The 15777-nt window shown below is 44.6% G+C and overlaps 5 protein-coding genes across 5 annotated transcripts; 3 read left to right on the top strand and 2 right to left on the bottom strand.

Annotated features, from left to right (window-relative positions):
- Window positions 1–365: 365 nt before the first annotated feature.
- Window positions 366–1643, top strand: Bfra_001399 (uncharacterized protein; the record flags this gene model as incomplete). Its single annotated transcript, XM_037331830.1, has 1 exon — window positions 366–1643. One exon carries the CDS (start codon window positions 366–368, stop codon window positions 1641–1643), a length of 1278 nt encoding a protein of 425 aa, XP_037195984.1.
- Window positions 1644–2290: 647 nt separating this feature from the next.
- Bfra_001398 (uncharacterized protein) lies at window positions 2291–3862 on the bottom strand (the record flags this gene model as incomplete). Its single annotated transcript, XM_037331829.1, has 3 exons — window positions 2291–2784; window positions 3257–3459; window positions 3510–3862. The coding sequence occupies 3 exons, from the start codon at window positions 3860–3862 to the stop codon at window positions 2291–2293; spliced, it is 1050 nt and encodes a 349-aa protein (XP_037195983.1).
- A 1101-nt stretch (window positions 3863–4963) lies between these two features.
- Window positions 4964–10448, top strand: Bfra_001397 (putative phospholipase d1 protein; the record flags this gene model as incomplete). The annotated part of the gene is made up of 2 exons (XM_037331828.1): window positions 4964–10386; window positions 10442–10448. 2 exons carry the CDS (start codon window positions 4964–4966, stop codon window positions 10446–10448), a joined length of 5430 nt encoding a protein of 1809 aa, XP_037195982.1.
- Window positions 10449–10738: 290 nt separating this feature from the next.
- Bfra_001396 (putative catabolite repression protein cat5 protein) lies at window positions 10739–11587 on the bottom strand (the record flags this gene model as incomplete). The annotated part of the gene is made up of 1 exon (XM_037331827.1): window positions 10739–11587. The coding sequence occupies one exon, from the start codon at window positions 11585–11587 to the stop codon at window positions 10739–10741; it is 849 nt and encodes a 282-aa protein (XP_037195981.1).
- Window positions 11588–12157: 570 nt separating this feature from the next.
- Window positions 12158–14152, top strand: Bfra_001395 (putative rna polymerase 2 transcription elongation factor protein; the record flags this gene model as incomplete). The annotated part of the gene is made up of 3 exons (XM_037331826.1): window positions 12158–12348; window positions 12464–13218; window positions 13269–14152. 3 exons carry the CDS (start codon window positions 12158–12160, stop codon window positions 14150–14152), a joined length of 1830 nt encoding a protein of 609 aa, XP_037195980.1.
- Window positions 14153–15777: the final 1625 nt, after the last annotated feature.

Below are 15777 nucleotides of genomic sequence, written 5' to 3'. Positions count from 1 at the left end.
ATCTATTCCCTCTTTCTCTTTCCCTATCTCTAACTTCATCTTGTTCAGTCCAAGTGTCAGCTGATCATCTTAAATATCAAGACATGATCGATACATCCACAACTACCACCGAGAATTCACTTTCACTTTTCAATTTAAATTAGAATAAGTTTAATTTCGGAATCGGTAACTGTACCGGCCAATATCAAAACCACTCTATCTGAACCTCAACCTTCTACCTCATGTTATAAAATTCTCGGCCCATCAACTGCACATCTATCCCCGATACAAGGTCCGCATCACAAACCTTTTGAATCTTCCACTTTGAGAAACAACTTATCAACACCTTCACACACATCTCATCACATCACATCACATTCACAAAAATGTCCTCTATAAAAAACGAAAGCGCACCTCCTTCTCGTTCAAATTCCATTCCACCATACATATCTGACTCGGAACCCGAATCGGTTTCACTTTCGCCACCACGAGAAGATGGAAGCCGTCATGATGAGCGCGAGTTCATCAGTGGGTATACTCGTTCTTTGTATCGAGATGGACGGGGATATAGAGGTTCTTATGGCCATGGTCGAGTTGAACGACCGGGTGGAGACGATGATGAGGACGAGAATGAGGATGATGATGGTGTGAATGAATATGGCGATAGAGAGGATGATGGCGAAGAGAGAGATGACAATGAGGAAGAGGAAAACGAGAACGAAGATCCGGACCTGGAAATCAAAAACGAAGATTCACCAGAACCAGAACTCGAAATCTCAATCGAAATCGAAGATAATCAAATGAACGTTCCCCATACTCAACAAATCCTACTCTCAGACATGGAAGGTTCAGAAGACGAACTCGACTCCGATAGAAACTCCACTACCGCATCTGAAGATTGGCGCAACATGAACTTTAACCAAGACGATGAAATTTCTACTCCTGCTCTTCCAACCGACGAGGATATCATGGCTGCAGCTGAAGAGGAACTCCAAAAGCAGATATATAAAGCTGTTCAAGAGGAGAAAATTCGTCAAGATATGGCGGCTGCCAATCATAGACCTACTCCTGATCCGAGTCCCACTATTCGATTTTTCGCCATCGGAGCAGATATGTGCGAGGAATTTATGGAAACTATATGTCCGGATGCCAAATTACTTGGAATAGGTAGATTGGATGGATGGATGTTTTGTGTTGATGAGAAGGTTGAGGGAGTGTGTTGTTATCGAAATATCGCACCGGATTCGGACTTGAAGAAAGAGGAAGCAGAAGCAGAATATAATACTATTGATAAAGTCGTCTATGGATTGATATGGGAAGTTCATGAGAATACTCTTTACACACTTCTTGAGCTGGATAAGAAGGGACGGGAACCACAATTTGGAATGGCCCGTGTGGATGTTGTGAGATTGGAATGCAAAGGTTTGGGACGCGCGTTTGGGATGGGGTGGGGGTTGAAGAGGGGATTGAAGGAGGTGGGGATGGAGAGGGATGTGGTGGTTTTTACGGGAATACCGGGGGGCATGGGATTGGGAGAGGGATATAATGAGGGGGTTAATAGAGGGATTGTGGAGGGCTGCATGAGGGGGATTCCGGACGAGTGGGTGGAGAGTGATGTGAGGATTTGGGTGCAGTATCCTTATGTTCCGGTACCGATGAAGTAGAGGTTAGAGTTGGTGTTGAGGAAGAGAGGTTGAAAGAGTTTGTTGTGAGGAAATTTGAAGGGAGCGAGAAGTTGTGTTAGAAAGACTCATGAGAGAAACTATCTCTGGTCGGAGTGGGGTCTCAAAAAGTGAGGTATGCTTCATACAATAATTTCGCAAGCGGGTTTGAGGATAATCTTATGGTATATACCATGCTGTTTTATGAGTGAAGAAATGGAAGAAGTGCATGCATAGACTTTAAGCTTTGTGATGAACAGACTACTCCGGTTCGTTTCCGAGTGGATATGGGAGGGGCATCTTCTTTGATAAGAATATAGAATGCTAGGGGTTGAGTTTAGAGTATTTAAAAAGGCTAAAGATGAATGATAATCAATCAATTATACTTGTACAACTATTCTCTTGAATGTTGAGGAAAGTAATTGTGACTTCAATACTTAGTATATAGTGATGAGCGAAATGAAGTAGTAAAAGAGATGACAAAAGGAAAAGTGCTAGCACAACTGGTATAAATTTCAAAAAAAAAGATAGACAGATACTTAAAAGAGTCAATCTACCTAGGAGGCATCTCTATCTATCAATTTCCACAGTATAGCCTAACAGTCCCCTCTTTCACTTACCTTCCTCCTTCCACCCACCCACCCACCAAACTAAATCTTCGCCTGACTACCCGTAGCCTCCCTCATCTTCCCAGCCAGCGTCTCATTCACAAATTTCGCCGTATCACCTAGCATATCCTTACTAAACGCATGGCCTACCCCAGGATACACTCTATCATCCAAGAACAAATCTCCTTCCTTCCACCATCCTGTCTGCGCATCGGTGGCATTCTTTAGAAACTGTAGAAAGGGGGTAGAACAATGATAGGGGACTAATTTGTCGTCGGCGCCGGAGCAGACGAGAATGCGTTTGTGGGTGAGTTTTTGGGTGAGGATGGGTGTGTAGAGGGATTGGGCTTGAGGAGATGGTGGGGAGGTGGAGGGGATGGGGGATGTTCCGAAGAGGATAGATGCGGGGTCCCATTTTTGGAGACTGGAAATCAGGGCGGGGGGAAAGTCTTTGCTGCCTGGGAAGGAGATGCCGGGGGGAGAGGTGGAGGTGTAGGTGAGGAGTTTGGAGAGACGCGCTCGATCGGTCATTATTCCTGGGGTGGGTGTTAGTAGGGGCTGAGTGGTTGGCTGGTTTATGTGTGTGTGTGGGTGTGTGTATATTCTCCTGTTTTTGTATGTGTAGAGGATTGTTTGTGTAGGAGCGAATCTGCTTTTTCCTTCTTCGCTTGACTCTATTATCGACAGTGTTTACTGCTTGCTGAGTTTGTTTTGTGATATCACGCGGTTATTGGGTAACTATTCCCAGATTGATCTTGAGATTTCAACACATGCATTAACGTTGGGAGGATAACTCTTGACCATTTTTGGATGAGTTTGGAGCATTTTCTTCCCGAATGCATGGCTCACTTGAGGATCTCCTCTTCGTACCAAAAATGGAAACAGCTTATCTCCGGATACTCTGGTTAATCAAGTCTGTGGTAAAGTCTAGCGTGAAGACGCACATGTTCGATCATGCAACATGTCATAAATCTTTTTGGATTCTAGTATTTATGAAAGCAGACTTACGCATGTAGTCAGGACATCCAATAATCACAACACCAGCAGTGACTCGAGGATCAGCAAACAGAACTTGCCATGCTGAGTGCCCTCCGAGAGAGATACCCAAGACAAGATGTTGGTCGATGGAAGGGGAATCTCTGGTATTGAAGATGTAGGAAGGTAAATGATCTATCAGGAGACTTGTATCCATTGCCGTTCCATGAAATATACTATATTGAATAAGCCATTTTCAACACACGAATACGACAAGGTGTCGAACCTGAACATATCTTGAGCATGAGTTTCATTACCGTCTCTCCACGATTCATTTGCTAAAGCATTGACTTCTCTGCTTCCATGATTTCTTTGATCAAAAGCAACCGCGATCAAACCAACCGTTCGATTAGAACCCGATTGTTGATTCCATTCTTGAATACAAGTCGAAGCTACGTTTTCCATGATTTTCTTGGTTTGGAGTCGTGGGTGAAGAAGCCAGAGACATGATATGGATGTACATGATGGAGATATTTCCTCGAGACCATAAATGGTTGTCAGGATACCAGCGATGTGAAAGGTTTTTTCTGATATAGAGATAGCTGGAGGAGCGTCTTCAAGGGGGTTAGGGGTAGCCATGATGTTTGAAGCGAATCCTGATATATGTTCGAGTACTGGGCATGTATTGAAAGCTAGATGGGGAAGCGAACACCCGTTTGAACAAAGCTATCAAGCTCGGATGAGAAGATTATCAAGGTTAACAAGGTGGTGTAGGACAAAAGAAAGAGTGGGGTTGTGAATGCAATGCAAGATCTTTTAATCTTTCAGATCTTCACTCCACTTACTCATGGCAAGGGGTCTATCTGGTTGAATTAGTCAATATAATAAGTAGTTTGCAGATGTCTCCCTCCTCTCCCTGTGTCTTCCCCAGACATTGTTCAAATTTGATCATGTACCTAGGCAGGCAGTACTTGAGGATGGAAATGTTTATCAAATGAAGAGGTTGTATGGATGTATAGATGCATACATCTATTACCTACCTATGTACATATACTATGCACTCGATCACCCAATACCTAGGTACATCTTTTTCTAGAAGACGAAGAAGGCGCGGCAAATGGTAAAACGATTTAAAGGGGATCGACGGTGTACGGTGACCCCTAGTCAAACGTCATTTCCTATGTATCTAACAGTAATCCCTGGGAGATTGGCTCCCTATTTTCTTTGGAATACCACCCAGGAGCCAGGAATTCTAATAATACAAAATCCCTGATCGACTTTTAATTATTCTTCGAGTATACCTACCGTTTGCAAGATACATCCTTCGTACTCGAGTAGGTACATTAGAAACATTTTCAATTGTCAAATCTCTTGCTCATTCTTTCAATCGATATAGGTACCTATTACTCTGTTCACTACCTACCTATCGACTCGAGTATCTAGGTTGGTAACTGAGCTTTCGAATAATTCAATCAATTGGAAACGATCAACAGACCCGTACCTTGGTCCCCCCTCAAAATCAACCAAACTCGCACACCCTTGGAACGTTCAATATTGTATTCACAACCTTGAAAGGGTATCCGATTCGAAGAAACTCTACAACTTACAACATAATTGCTCACAATGAACTTTGCGATATACATCTAATAGCACGATATTGTCCTTACCGGACCTCAGCTTGTAGGAAATCGAGATTACTTCCAGAAAGAATCCCCCTACCACCAGAACCTAGAGTTCACAATGGCACAAAGCACAACAGGCTCAATTTCACCATCGACACGAACTCCACGCTCACAATCGCCTTTAAATACTCATGGAAATGGAGCTACAACTGTACGACCATCGGGTCTACGGACTGTGAGTTCTGAGAAGCCTGGAAATTCACTCAATCTGGCTATACCTACACCGACCTCAAATGCAGCGAGCAATATCTCTGAAGAGGCAGTCGATTATATGAATGGTGGCGTTCCACATCATACTCCCATAGCTTCCACGTCAGATGCTATCTCACCTGGAACATCTGCCAATAATGCGGGCGCCAGCTTTTCTCCTGTTCCTCCCCCATCTTCATTTCCTCATGAGAGCCATTCCGTAACGAACGGTATATCAACTCCACCCGGCAGACGCAGTGTGTCATTCGCTAGAGATATGACGACTGTTGAACCTCCGAATTCTGCACGACAAGATTCATGGGGTATAGAAGACAATGACACGCCTGCGAAGGATAGGAGGGGTGCATCTATAATGTCGAAATTGAAGGCGTTAGCTACCCCAAGTGGAATGCAAGGGCATGGCAGAAGTCAAAGCACACCTACGAATTATTTCGATGAAGGACTTGGAACAACACCCATTGCTACGAATATCCCACAAACATTGCACGAGGAAAGCAGTGATGCAGATGCGGAAGAAACAGCAGATGAGGGTACATTCAATCAACCAGCGCGCATAAGAAAGAAACGCCGAACGAGAAGACCACAGGAAGAAGACAGTGCGCCCAATACACCCAGGTTTCGTGCTGGACCATCGGATTCCCCAGGTGGAAGTCGGTCATTTTTCTTGGGTAGGCGGACAACCGATGGGTCTTTGGAACAAAGGGGCCATTTATCAGAAGGCGAAGGGCGTGATCGTTTCAACGGGAAAAGTGCATGGCGACGAGGAAGTTCATGGATGCCAGGTCGAGGATCAATTCCTGATACTTCGCCACAAGCACAAGATTTTGCAAATGTTGATGGCGCAAGATCAAAGAGACCAAGTCAATTCAGAAGAGTGACAGGACTTGGGGGACAGAGTGAGGGCGAAGCGCAAACACCTAGAAGACCGGGGTATTTTGGCGCAGAAAGAGCTAGTACTTTTGGCACTCAGAAATGGCGGATGCTAAAGCATAGCATGAAATTCTTTGCTGGCAAAGCCAAGAAGGAAGACAAGGTTGACTATCTTAAATCTACTGAACTCATGGCGGAATTACGGGCTGGCGCCCCTGCAGTGCTTATGTTTGCTAGCATGATGCAACGCGATGAGCATGGAAATAAGAGAATTCCAGTCCTTCTTGAGCAACTCAAAATTGAGATCACGGACAGCAAACCCACCGACGAGGATGCAGATGACTCGGAGAGGCATCTAGTTTTCCGAATTGAGCTTGAATACGGAAGCGGTCCAAATCGAATGAAATGGATAATTCATCGTTCCCTCAAGGACTTCGCCAATCTACATTTACGTTACAAGCTCCAAGGAAATAGTGATAAGTACTTAGGGAACGAAGCCCACGCGCGACCAAAGCAACCAAGATTTCCAAAATCCGCATTCCCCTACTTCAGAGGTGTTCGAGGGCTAGGAGAAAGTGATGAAGATGAGGCCGATAATGTTCGTGCGGAAGAAACAGCCGGCGAGGCGACTCACGGTGACATAACCCACGGTGAGGCCACGCAAAGCGAGGCAGAACCAAAACGGAAGATCAAGAGGCGTCCATCTATGAGTGCGGCACGAAAAAGTACCCGTGCCATCTTGGATGCTAGCGGTAATGCAGTCAGTGCCGAAAAGCAGAAGAGGATATTCAATGAGCGTCAGCGAAGAAGATTGGAACAATATCTTCAAGAAATGATTCGATGGCTCATCTTCAGAGCGGATAGTAATCGCCTGTGTAGATTTCTGGAATTATCTTCGATGGGCGTACGTTTGGCTGCTGAAGGTAGCTACCATGGAAAGGAAGGTTATCTTGCTATTCAATCGGCAAAGGGGCTAGATGTCAGGAGAATACTTACGCCTAATAACTTTTTCGACCGTCATTCTCCAAAATGGTTTTTGGTTAGACACAGTTATCTTGTGTGTGTTGAGTCGCCAGAAAACATGCACATCTATGATGTGTATCTGGTGGATGGAAAGTTCGGAATACAGAAGAAGAGGAGAAAGATATCTGAGATAGGCAACGGAAAAGCGAAAGTGAAAGAGGAAGTTTCACAAGCGGGTAGATCTGCTAAGCACCCACAACACCATAGTCTCAAACTTCAGAATTCCGAGCGCAAGATCAAGTTACTGGCCAAGAATGAACGTCAACTCAGACAATTCGAGGAGTCGTTAAACTTCATGGCCGCTAACACACCATGGGCGAAGGAACATAGATTTGGTAGTTTCGCTCCAGTGAGAACTGGGGTCACTGCGCAATGGCTTGTAGATGGTCGTGACTACATGTGGAATGTTTCTCGAGCAATCAATGAAGCAAAGGATGTGATTTATATTCACGATTGGTGGCTCAGTCCTCAACTTTACATGCGAAGACCTGCTGCTATCAGTCAGAAATGGAGACTTGATCGTTTGCTACAGAGGAAAGCCAGAGAAGGAGTCAAGGTTTTCATCATTGTTTACAGAAATGTTGAGGCTGCCATTCCTATCGATTCTGAATTTACAAAGTTTTCTATGTTGGATTTGCACCCAAATATTTTCGTACAACGATCGCCCAATCAGTTCAAGAAAAATCAATTCTTCTTTGCGCATCACGAAAAGATTTGTATCGTCGATCACATAGTTGCCTTTGTTGGAGGTATCGATCTTTGTTTTGGTCGTTGGGATACTCCTCAGCATACTGTGGTGGATGATAAACCTACAGGTTTTGAGCATTCTGATTCGCCCAAAGATGCTGATCATTGCCAGCTCTGGCCAGGAAAAGATTATTCCAACCCACGTGTTCAAGATTTCTACAAACTCAACGAACCTTATGCAGAAATGTATGATCGTTCCAAGACTCCTCGGATGCCTTGGCACGATGTTGCTATGCAAGTCGCCGGTCAACCTGCTAGAGATTTGACCAGGCACTTCGTGCAAAGATGGAACTATGTGCTTAGAGGCCGTACACCTACAAGGCCAACACCCTTCCTTCTTCCGCCTCCTGATTACAACCAGGCCGAACTGGAAGATCTTGGTCTCACTGGAACTTGTGAAGTTCAGATCTTGCGTTCAGCTTGTGATTGGTCCCTAGGTCTTACAGATACCGAGCATAGTATCATGACTGCTTATTGCAAGATGATTGAAGAGTCGGATCATTTTGTCTACATGGAGAATCAATTCTTTATCACAAGTTGTGAGACGATGAATGTAAAGATTGTCAACAAGATTGGTGATGCAATTGTAGAGCGTGCTATACGCGCTTATCGAAACAATGAGAGTTGGAGATGCATGATTCTCATACCACTTATGCCTGGATTCCAGAATACAGTGGACGAACCCGAGGGAACAAGTGTGCGCTTGATCATGCAATGTCAATTCCGAAGTATCTGTCGTGGCGATGGGTCTATATTTGGACGATTAAAGAGTCAAGGTATTGATCCTGAGGAATTTGTACAATTCTACAGTCTCAGAACATGGGGTCGAATCGGTCCAAAGAAGATGGTCGTTACAGAGCAATTGTACATTCACGCCAAGGTCATCATTGTGGATGATAGAATTGCCTTGATTGGTTCTGCTAATATCAACGAGAGATCTATGTTGGGTAACAGAGACTCGGAAACTGCAGCCGTTGTTCGAGATACTGATATGATATGGTCGACAATGGATGGTAAACCATATCTTGTTGGAAAATTTGCCCATGAATTACGCATGCGTCTTATGCGAGAACATTTGGGATTGGATGTGGATGAGATTATGGAAGATGAAAAGACTCATGAGTTGGACCGTGAAGAAGAAGAATTCAAAGCACAGATGGATGGGATATATGACGACGAGGAAGAAGATGGTAGCGACGGTAGCCCATCGCCGGCCAAGGGGGTTTCTAATGAATTCTCTACCCGTGTTACTTTGAATGAGAATATACGCAGCTTCAATCACGATGTTGATTGGGAACAAGAAGGCAACCCCAATATACAACCCGAAAAGTTCAAGCCATTGACAACAGATAAAAGAGTTACAAATAACGCGGCTCATGCAGCAGATGTGGACGGTGACGGAACCGATAAACTGAAATCTCTATCACAAACAGGACAGACGAGGGGTAGAGATTCTGTTCTAGTCGAAGGCGGTCGCGAAGTGCTAGTCACTGATGTTGCTCCAGAAGGCAAGGGTACTTTGAGCCAACCTAAGAGACCTCATGCTCGATCTGTGCCACCTCCAAGAAAGAATAGCTCGGATAGTGGAGAAGGCTACAATGGATTGCCGCCTCCTCCTCAGTTGGTGAGGAGAACGACAGAGCAGCTTGGTCTCTCGCAACTTTCTCAATTACCTGCGTTACCAATCATGGATGATACCGATATTGGTGGTCCACCTATAACCATAGATGCTTCCGGAAATACTGTGCCCAAACCTTTCAATCCTTTAACGGCCGACATAAAGATGGCGCAAGTACATAAAGACTGTATGCGTGATCCATTGAACGATGCTTTCGCGGAAGAAATTTGGCAACAGATCGCCGAAAACAATACTAAGATCTATCGCAGAGTCTTCAGGTGTAATCCAGATAGTGAAGTAACGAATTGGCATGAGTATAGAGAATTCGTTGCTTATGCAGAAAGATTTGTACAAGCACAAGGAGGTGGAAAGACTAATGAGCGAGAGGGACAAGATGCGACCAGTCGACATGGACCTCCAGGTTCAAGCTCAGTCGGAAATCCTCTTTCCGAGAAGCTAAAACCCAATAGTCAAGGGGGCACTCATCCTCTTGGAACAGTATCTGAATGGGTTGCTACCGCTAATGCAGAACACGATGCTCGAGCAGCCATCAATACATCTGATGAGAGTCGCTTGGGTCAATATGACGGGGTTGACGAGAAAACTGCTGCTCGTAATGAAGCAGTATCTCCCATTGGACCAACTGGCAACGAAGCATTCCCTGCTCTCGACGCTACTGCTTTGGGAGTGCCTCCCACTAATGGGACAACTTCTCAAGCTAGTACCCGCAAGACCACTTTCTCTACGACACCAACACCCAACGGCGATAGAAGAGAAAATAACAGTTCCATGAATCAAACTGGATCAGTTAGAAAGAGACGTCGCGGTACTACAAGGGGTAGCCGCAAGGGATTCTCGGGAAGCGATGACCTGCTCTCTACTGAGGATGTTGAGGATCTATTGGCGATGATTCAAGGTCATCTTGTCGTATTTCCTTACGATTGGCTTATCAAGGAAGAACTCAACTCCAACTGGCTTTACCAAGTCGACCAAGTTGCTCCTCTACAAATTTAGTAAGTTGAAATTTCTCCTTGAATTACAGTCGACATTCGCTAACCCTTGAAATAGTAACTAGTATTTAATGGCAACGCTAGATAGCGCCTTGTATATTTCATTTCATTTGTGTACAGCTTATAATATAACAAAGAGGAGCATTCTCATGGGACGGCGCTTCCGTACAGATTTCTAGCATAGGAAGAAAGCAATGGAGATTGGAGTTCATTTTATTTCAGTGGTCTATTTTGTCGAAAAAGCTTGTATGGTACTACACTTAGATTAATCGTATAAATCTCTCTATCAAATATAAACCCTATCACTCTGTACAACAGTGTGTACCCAATATTTGTACATTTATCGGACATCGCATCATACCCTCTCGCTAACCCAAATTGCCCCTCTACACCCCGCTCTAATAACGCCAGTCAACAGTTCGTGAGGCACAGCTTTCTTCGCATCATGTTCAACGGCATGGTCTAAATGTTCTAGTTCCTCATCCCGAATCCTCCTAATAGTCTCCAACAATTCCGTCAACTCCTCTCCCAATTCCTCACCCCTTGCCTCCATCTGCGTCTTCATCTCCAATAACACCTGCACCTGCTCATTATAATGCGTCCCAATCTCCGTCTCCACGGCCTCTGTACATGCCATTGCCGCTTCTCGTCCCATCAATCCAGTTCCCCATCCTAAAGCCGATGCAGCTAGTGACCAGACGGGTGTCAATGCGGTTGGACGTATGCGATGTTTAGCGAGTAGATGATTGAAGGTGGCAAAGTGTCCGGCTTCTTGATCATACATGTGCGCCATTAGGGGACGCAAATGAGGGTGTGCATTTGTGATTGGAGGGGTTTGCGCGGTGTAGATCAGGGTTGCGGCGAGCTCGCCGGCTTGGTTGACACGCAGGGCGCTGGTGAGGAAATCTTTTTGGGATTGGGTCAGTGGCTTATTTGAGGGAGAGGCGTTGAGAAGGGCTTCTGCGCCAGATCGAGGGGCTGGATGGGATGGGTTGGTGGTATGGTGCTCGCGCGCATTTTGAGAATTGGGTGAGGGGGTACTGGAAGAAGCAACCGAAGAGGATGGCGGGGTTGTGGAGAGCTGGCGAATAACGCGGGATGATCTGGGTAAATTGATGAAACTTGGTGCCAAAAAATCATAGAGAGGCGATTGAGTTGCGAAAAGTGATCGAGCAGAACGATTGGAAAGTCTATATGTATTCATTTTGGTAGTTGGGGTTTGTACAAGTTGTCTATCAGTCTAATACAGTGATGGGAGTGATAAGATATATAAAATGACCTCAGAAATATTTCCATCCCTCATTTCCATGACGCCTAGAACACCGGAGCTTCGGTGATTCACTAGTGCGATGATGTGCCTTATCATTACGTTATCGTGATGATGACTAAGCAATCCGCGCTAGAGACACGCTAATGTCCTACCAAGGAGAGCAGGCTGAATTGTTCTACTGTAATGTTCTTATGTTCTATGTTCTCAAAAGATATAAATTCATCAATTCACTTTATTTCAAACATACGCTTCAATCATTTAAACATATCTCGGAAGATACTATAGATTTCTTTTTCTATCAGTCTCTCACGTACATCTACTACTTACAATTCAACAACTAATAACCTTTTACTTCACGACATTTGGATAAACTATAAATTACGCACTTTCGGTCGAATCTCATTACAACCACCCTTTTACTCCTACAACATACGATCCCAGGGTCTTTGATCTACAATCGCAATCTCGATATTTACCGAAACTTGCTATATTCGAGATTTTACAATGGCGGATATTGATGATGAACTTCTCGCTCTTGCTGGAGATGATTCTTCGGGAGATGAGCAGGTCGCTTCAAATGACGGAAGGCACAGTTCTTCATCACCCGATCGCAATGGAAATATGAAGAGTTCAGCTAAGAAGGGAGGAAAGAAGGGAGGTAGACGAAATGATGATTCTGAAGAAGAGGGTGAAGCGTAAGTGTTCTTTTACCGTGGCTATCCTGTCGCAAATTCGCAAAAATTGATATCGCGAGATATTCTTACAGCAGTCATATATAGCCATATAGTATACTAATACGATTCACAACAGTTCTTCTGGTGACGAATCTGTTCGTTCAGAACGATCAGCCCCAATGGATGAATCCGATTCCGATTCTGATGGCCCAGGTTTCCGCGATGATGCTGATCGTTATCCTCTTGAAGGTCGATTCATGAACGCTTCTGATAAAGCAACTATCATGTCTATGCCTGAAATCGAACGTGAACAGGTCTTGGCTGATCGTGCACAAGAAATTGAGAGGGATCGACAAAACAGAGTACTTCGCCAACTTTTGAATGGTCGTGATGCCGCGGACAAGAAGGCAGAGAAAAAGCGCAAGGCGGGTACTGCAGATTTGGACGACAATCAGCGCAAGACATCTCGCCAACGTACCAAACTGGGTGGTGGAAAAGTTGGAGAAGCTAGTACTGGAATCGATAGTCTCAAGCGCGCAAGAGCTGAGAAGAATGATCGCCAACGTCGCCGCGAAGAAGACAAAGAGCGCCGTGGAGGTGATAGTCGCAGAGATAATCGCGACGATTATTCAGATGATGGATCTGATGAAGATAGTGAGGTTGAGTGGACAGCATCAAAATCAAAGAAGAGATCTGCATCTCCAGATTACCGTGATGCAGAGCCAGCAGTTTTATACGATCTTGAACGAGTTCGAGTTGGTAGAAGTAGATTTGCCATGGTCTGCTTCTATCCTGGCTTCGATGATGCTATTACTGGATGCTTCGTTCGGGTAAATATTGGTGTTGACAAGGAGACGAATCAGAACCTTTACCGCATGGGTCTTGTTAAAGGTTAATGCATTGGAATTATTCTTGTATTAACACAAGCTAACTTATTTTAGGCTTCAAAGAAGATAGACCATATGCTATGATGTCTGCTAACGGGAAGCAATTCTCAACAACACAATATGTGATCGCTGCACACGGCAAATCTGAAAGATCATGGCCTTTCATTGCTTGTTCAGATTCTAGATTTACAGAGGCAGAATGGCAAAGATATAAGCAAAATTGTATCGCAGACGGCATACCTGTTCCAACAAAGCCAAAGTTGATGCAAAAGTGTGCAGAAATCAATGCTCTCGTTAACCGACCTTGGACTGAAGAGGAGTTACAAACAAAGTTGAAGAAGTCGAGTGTTTTGACCGAGAGATGGACTACAGCAGAACGTGCGCGTCTCAACAACGCTATCAAGGAGCAGAAGAGTCTTGGAAATACCGAACTGGAAGAGAAATACCGTTCAGAGCTCGAGGCACTTGAAAGTGCTAAATTAGCTTATGGCACTACACTTAAGCCTACGCCAAAGAAGAAGACAGTCCACGCCCAACAAGATCGACTTGCCGAACTCAACCGAACCAACCGTCGTAAGAACATCGAGGAAGTACGCCAAGCACAAATTAACGAACGTCGTGCAGCACGACTAGCTGAAGCAGCAATTGCTCGTGGAGAAATTGTTGATGAAGATCACTCACGTCGTGTCAAGACTAGAGCTACTTTTAAACATGATCATACTGGTGGAAAGGACAGTGCAACAGCTACTCCAGTCAGTGGAACTTCAACCAATAATACTCCTAAATTAGCGGCTAAGAAGGATGCACTGCCGGTACCAAATTTTAGTAGGCTGCAGACGACTTCGAAGGGAGGAGTTCCAGGGTTCAGGAGACCCCTTATGGATGATGATATTATTGCTAGTATTGATATTGGTATCAGTGATGATTTGGAATTGTAGGGGAATGGCTTTCTAGCAAAAGGGATGGACAAGGGTGGGAGGTGATGAGACATGCACACGCAATCTTCATCGAAGAGTTGATACTAGTAGGAATATACTTGTACTTACATATTGGGGAAAGATTAGGATCTCGAAAGGGTAACATGTTATGGTATGAATGGGTGCAGGCGGGTTACTATGGATGGGCTATGCAGAGATTAAAAGCTTGAGGGTTATTATCTGTGGGATTTTCTTCAACAGCAAGCGTTGGCAGCCTCGGTTGGTTATTTTCGATTTTTAACGGGACACAGCTGGTGATGAATGAATTTCGATTGGAGACGAGGAGACGAATATGAAGACGAAACAATACAGAGGATGGAAAAATGCATGGAGGGATGGGGATTGGTAGCGAAAGGGGATGAAGGAGGCGTAGACCCGAAAATTATAAAATAACTAGAGACATACAACAGACTAGTGCTCCTGGATCTGGTCAGCATAAGGCGTAGGTCTAGCGAGTAGACGTAGCGAGTAGATGAATTCAAGGGGTATTGATATCAACAATGCTTTTCTGGACTCGTTGAACATGCGGATGCACATGTGAAGATGATCAATAGATGTGCATGACAATAGACACGGTTCGGGTGATTTAAATGTTGTTTACTACTCCTGTATCTGGAATTAAATAGGAAATAAGAGATAAGAGATCTAGAACTTCGAAAGGTCTAACCTTATGATTACCTGAAGTTTCGAACCTCGCTCCTCCTTCTCTCCTTCTCTCCCTCCCTCGCTTTCTGACCAACCAGATATCATGATTACAAAGGAACAATTGAAAAGCTCACCGGGAGTTAAGGCTCAATGCTTTCATGTCATGACAAGTGTGTTGTATTGTACCATGTCGAGTGTGGTGTTGTGTTGTGTTGTGTGCAATGAATGTTTATGTATATGTACCTTCCTAATCCGTCCCGGCGAGAAGGTCTTGAGTCTTGGGAACTATGGGGCTTGGTGGTTTGGTGGTCGGGATGATAAATGATATCTAGGTAGCAAGTCATAGAAGGTAAGGAAACGAAAATGGAAGTTTATCGAGGTATTGTTCGAGATTTGTATCTTGTGTGATTCGCTGGGGATGGGGATGGGAATGAGAATGGGAATGAGGATGGGGATGGGGATGGGGATCTAGGGTGATTGTTGGGAGTTGGGAGTTGGGATAAATAAATGAATGGTGTGTAATATGTGATGGATGGTGTGTGATGTGTGATGTATGGATGTGTAATGTATGATGTACTCGGTGACTGACTCAATCGGTAAGACTCTCAGACCGACAAACCATCACATCAGCACAGTTCGTTCGGCTAGCTACAGATATTAGATAGATATTGTCTACCTATGTATGTAAATATGTGAGCAAGGACATATGTACACAAACCCCGGAACGCGAATCCGCTTCCCGAGCCGTTACAGTTGCAAGCAAGCCATGTATGGATGTCCACCTGCGTCAATTAAACAGAGTTTGATTTTGATGGGTTCGGTGAGAAGCGGGACTAGGCAGGTGAGTGATATGGTGAGGACTAGGAGTGAATGAATCAATGGATGGATGAATGAATGAATGCTTCACCGATAGTTGGGATGGATGTGCACATACACGGATA

The sequence above is a fragment of the Botrytis fragariae genome (assembly GCF_013461495.1).
Source record: "Botrytis fragariae strain BVB16 chromosome Unknown tig00000006, whole genome shotgun sequence".
NCBI classification, from domain to species: domain Eukaryota; kingdom Fungi; phylum Ascomycota; class Leotiomycetes; order Helotiales; family Sclerotiniaceae; genus Botrytis; species Botrytis fragariae.
Note: the sequence above shows the minus strand (reverse complement) of the source record. Positions and strands in the feature narration are given on the sequence as shown.